Source organism: Juglans microcarpa x Juglans regia, chromosome 6D, assembly GCF_004785595.1.
Source record: "Juglans microcarpa x Juglans regia isolate MS1-56 chromosome 6D, Jm3101_v1.0, whole genome shotgun sequence".
In the NCBI taxonomy this organism is placed as follows: domain Eukaryota; kingdom Viridiplantae; phylum Streptophyta; class Magnoliopsida; order Fagales; family Juglandaceae; genus Juglans; species Juglans microcarpa x Juglans regia.
The window spans coordinates 10,705,510-10,708,017 of NC_054604.1; the positions used below are offsets into that span (position 1 = coordinate 10,705,510).

The following is a 2,508-nucleotide window of genomic DNA, read 5'->3' on the forward strand; positions in this document are numbered from 1 at the left end:
GTGTTTCTACTGTGACCTACTCAGTGCTAGTTAATGGGAAGCCAGGTGAAAAGATAAGTCCAACAAGGGGTCTTAGGCAGGGAGACCCTCTATCTCCTTATCTCTTTATTTTATGTGTTGAGGGGCTGAGTTGTCTGCTTAATTAGTCAGAAAGAAGGGGTATTACAAGAGGGGTACAAGTGTCAAGAGGTGGGATCTCTATAAACCACCTACTACTCGCAAATGACTGCATTTTGTTTGGAAGAGCATCACTTGAGGAGTGAAACAAGTTGCAAGTAATTTTGAAGAAGTATGAGAAGGCATCTGGGCAGTTCCTCAATAAGGATAAAACATCCATTTTTTTTAGTAGCAATACCTCGATGGAGGTTAAAAACAGAATTTTGGAGGCTGGTAATTCAGTAGCATGTGGTAGTTTTGAAAGATATTTAGGTCTACCAACCATTGTAGGAAGATCTAAATACAATACATTTAGAATACTGAAAGAAAAAATATGGAAGAAGATTACAAGTTGGAAGAATAATTTTTTATCCCAAGCTGGGAAAGAATTGATGATAAAAGCTGTGTTGCAGGCCATACCCACCTACACCACGAATCTCTTTAAGTTGCCTATGAGGTTGTGCAGTGAAATCAACACCATGTTCTCAAAATTTTGGTGGGGGAAACACCAAAAGGAGAGGGGAATTCAATGGACGAAATGGGATAAAACGGTAGGACAGAATGTGAAGAGGGATTTGGGATTTAGGGATTTGGACTGTTTTAACCTAGCTCTCCTAGTTAAACAAGGCTGGAGACTCATTCAGTCCCCTAACTCTTTGGCTGCAGTGGTTTTTAGAGAAAAGTATTTTAAGAATACTAGTTTTCTGGATGTTAAGCTAGGGCCCAAACCTTCTCTAATTTGGAGAAGCTTATGGAGTGCAAGAGAATTAGTTAAGGAAGGAATAAGGTGTAGGGTTGGAGATGGTAAGAAGATCCAAATTTGGGGCCATAAATGGTTGAACACCCCATCTTCCTTCTCAGTTCAGACTCAAAGGTAGCATATCTCATGGTAAAGAACAAAAAAGAGTGGAATGAGGCACTGGTTAATGCCATTTTTGAGAAAGAAGAGGCAAAATAGATTATGAGCATACCACTTAGCAGAGGATTGAATGAAAATAAGGCAATATGGGGGCCAACAAAGAAAGGGACTTTTATTGTGAGCAATGCATACTATCTACTACTCAATAAAAGAAGAAGGTGTAAAGGGGAAACATCCATAGATCAACAGAGTGACAACAAATGGAAGAGCATTTGGGGGCTAGAAGTTTCTAATATGGTGAAGTTGTTTCTATGGAAGGCAACAAATGAGCTACTTCCTACAAAAAAGAACCTTTTTCAGAGAAAGGTTGTTGAGGACCCTTTCTACCCAGTTTGTTTAAAAGAGGAAGAGTCAGTTATACATGTGTTGTGGGAGTGTCCAGCAGCAAATGATGTTTGGAAAAATGGCTTGATTGGAGTTTCGAAGTGGAAAATGGAAGGTGGAGATTTTCTGGGTTTGTGGGAGAGGTTGATGGGAGGATTGGATAAGTTTAAACTTGAGGAGAAAGCTGTACATCTAAGGAAAGTGTGGTTGAGAAGGAACATTTTAGTGTTTGAAAAGAGACTCACATGCCCAAAAACGTTGATATCAACATCCATTGAGACACTGGAGGCTTTCAAACAGGCAAACAAAGGAATGAACAATGAAGTTCAGCAGAGTGTAGTGCCAGTAAACAAGACAAGGTGGATTCGACCTGCAGCAAATTTGTTAAGGTAAATTGGGATGCATCTTTGGATGGAAAGGAGAGGAGAATGGGGATGGGGGAGATAATTAGAGATGAAAATGGAAAGGCCTTGCTTGCAGCTTGCGATAGCAGGAGGAATGAGTTGTCACCAGAAATTGCAGAGTGTCAAGCTCTGTGGAAGGCTCTACAGTTGTCCAATGATCTCAATATCTAGAATGCTATCTTTGAAGGAGATGCCAAGGTTGTTATAATGGCAGTGAAGGGTGATGAAGAAAATTTATCTTACATTGGTTCTTTAATTGATGATATTATGAATGTTTTGAGTCATAGGAAGAGTTGGTTATTACAATTTGATTACAAAGAAATGAATACAGTTGCACACAATTTGGCAAAGGCTGCCTTACACATAGTTGAGGAAAAAGTTTGGATAGAAATTGTTCCAGATTTTATTGTAAATAGTATGGACTTTGATAGAAGATGTATGCAGGAAAGTTATATATGAAAGTTTGAGGTTTATTCAAAAAAAAAAAAAAAGATCAAATCTTCTACATGGAAACATTCCTCATTATGTCAGAAACATGTCCCTTAAATTTGGTAAAGTTTCATTGCATGTAGAGGGAGAAAGCCAAAACCCTAATTTTAAAATTAATATTACAACCGACACTTTAAGCCTGATTTTAACCAACCGTATGTTATAGTTAGAATGTAACGCCCTGATCCCGAAGGTTCGGAGAGTTAGCTCATAATA

The 2,508-nt window shown here is 38.5% G+C and overlaps 1 protein-coding gene across 1 annotated transcript; it reads left to right on the plus strand.

Annotated features, from left to right (window-relative positions):
* Positions 1-1,309: 1,309 nt before the first annotated feature.
* LOC121235369 lies at positions 1,310-1,792 on the plus strand. Its single transcript, XM_041131719.1, has one exon. It carries the CDS (start codon positions 1,310-1,312, stop codon positions 1,790-1,792), a length of 483 nt encoding a protein of 160 aa, XP_040987653.1.
* Positions 1,793-2,508: the final 716 nt, after the last annotated feature.

What these genes read in the sequence shown, in the direction of transcription:
- LOC121235369 (XM_041131719.1), top strand. Translation starts at nt 1,310, where the DNA reads ATGGTGAAGTTGTTTCTATGGAAGGCAACAAATGAGCTACTTCCTACA.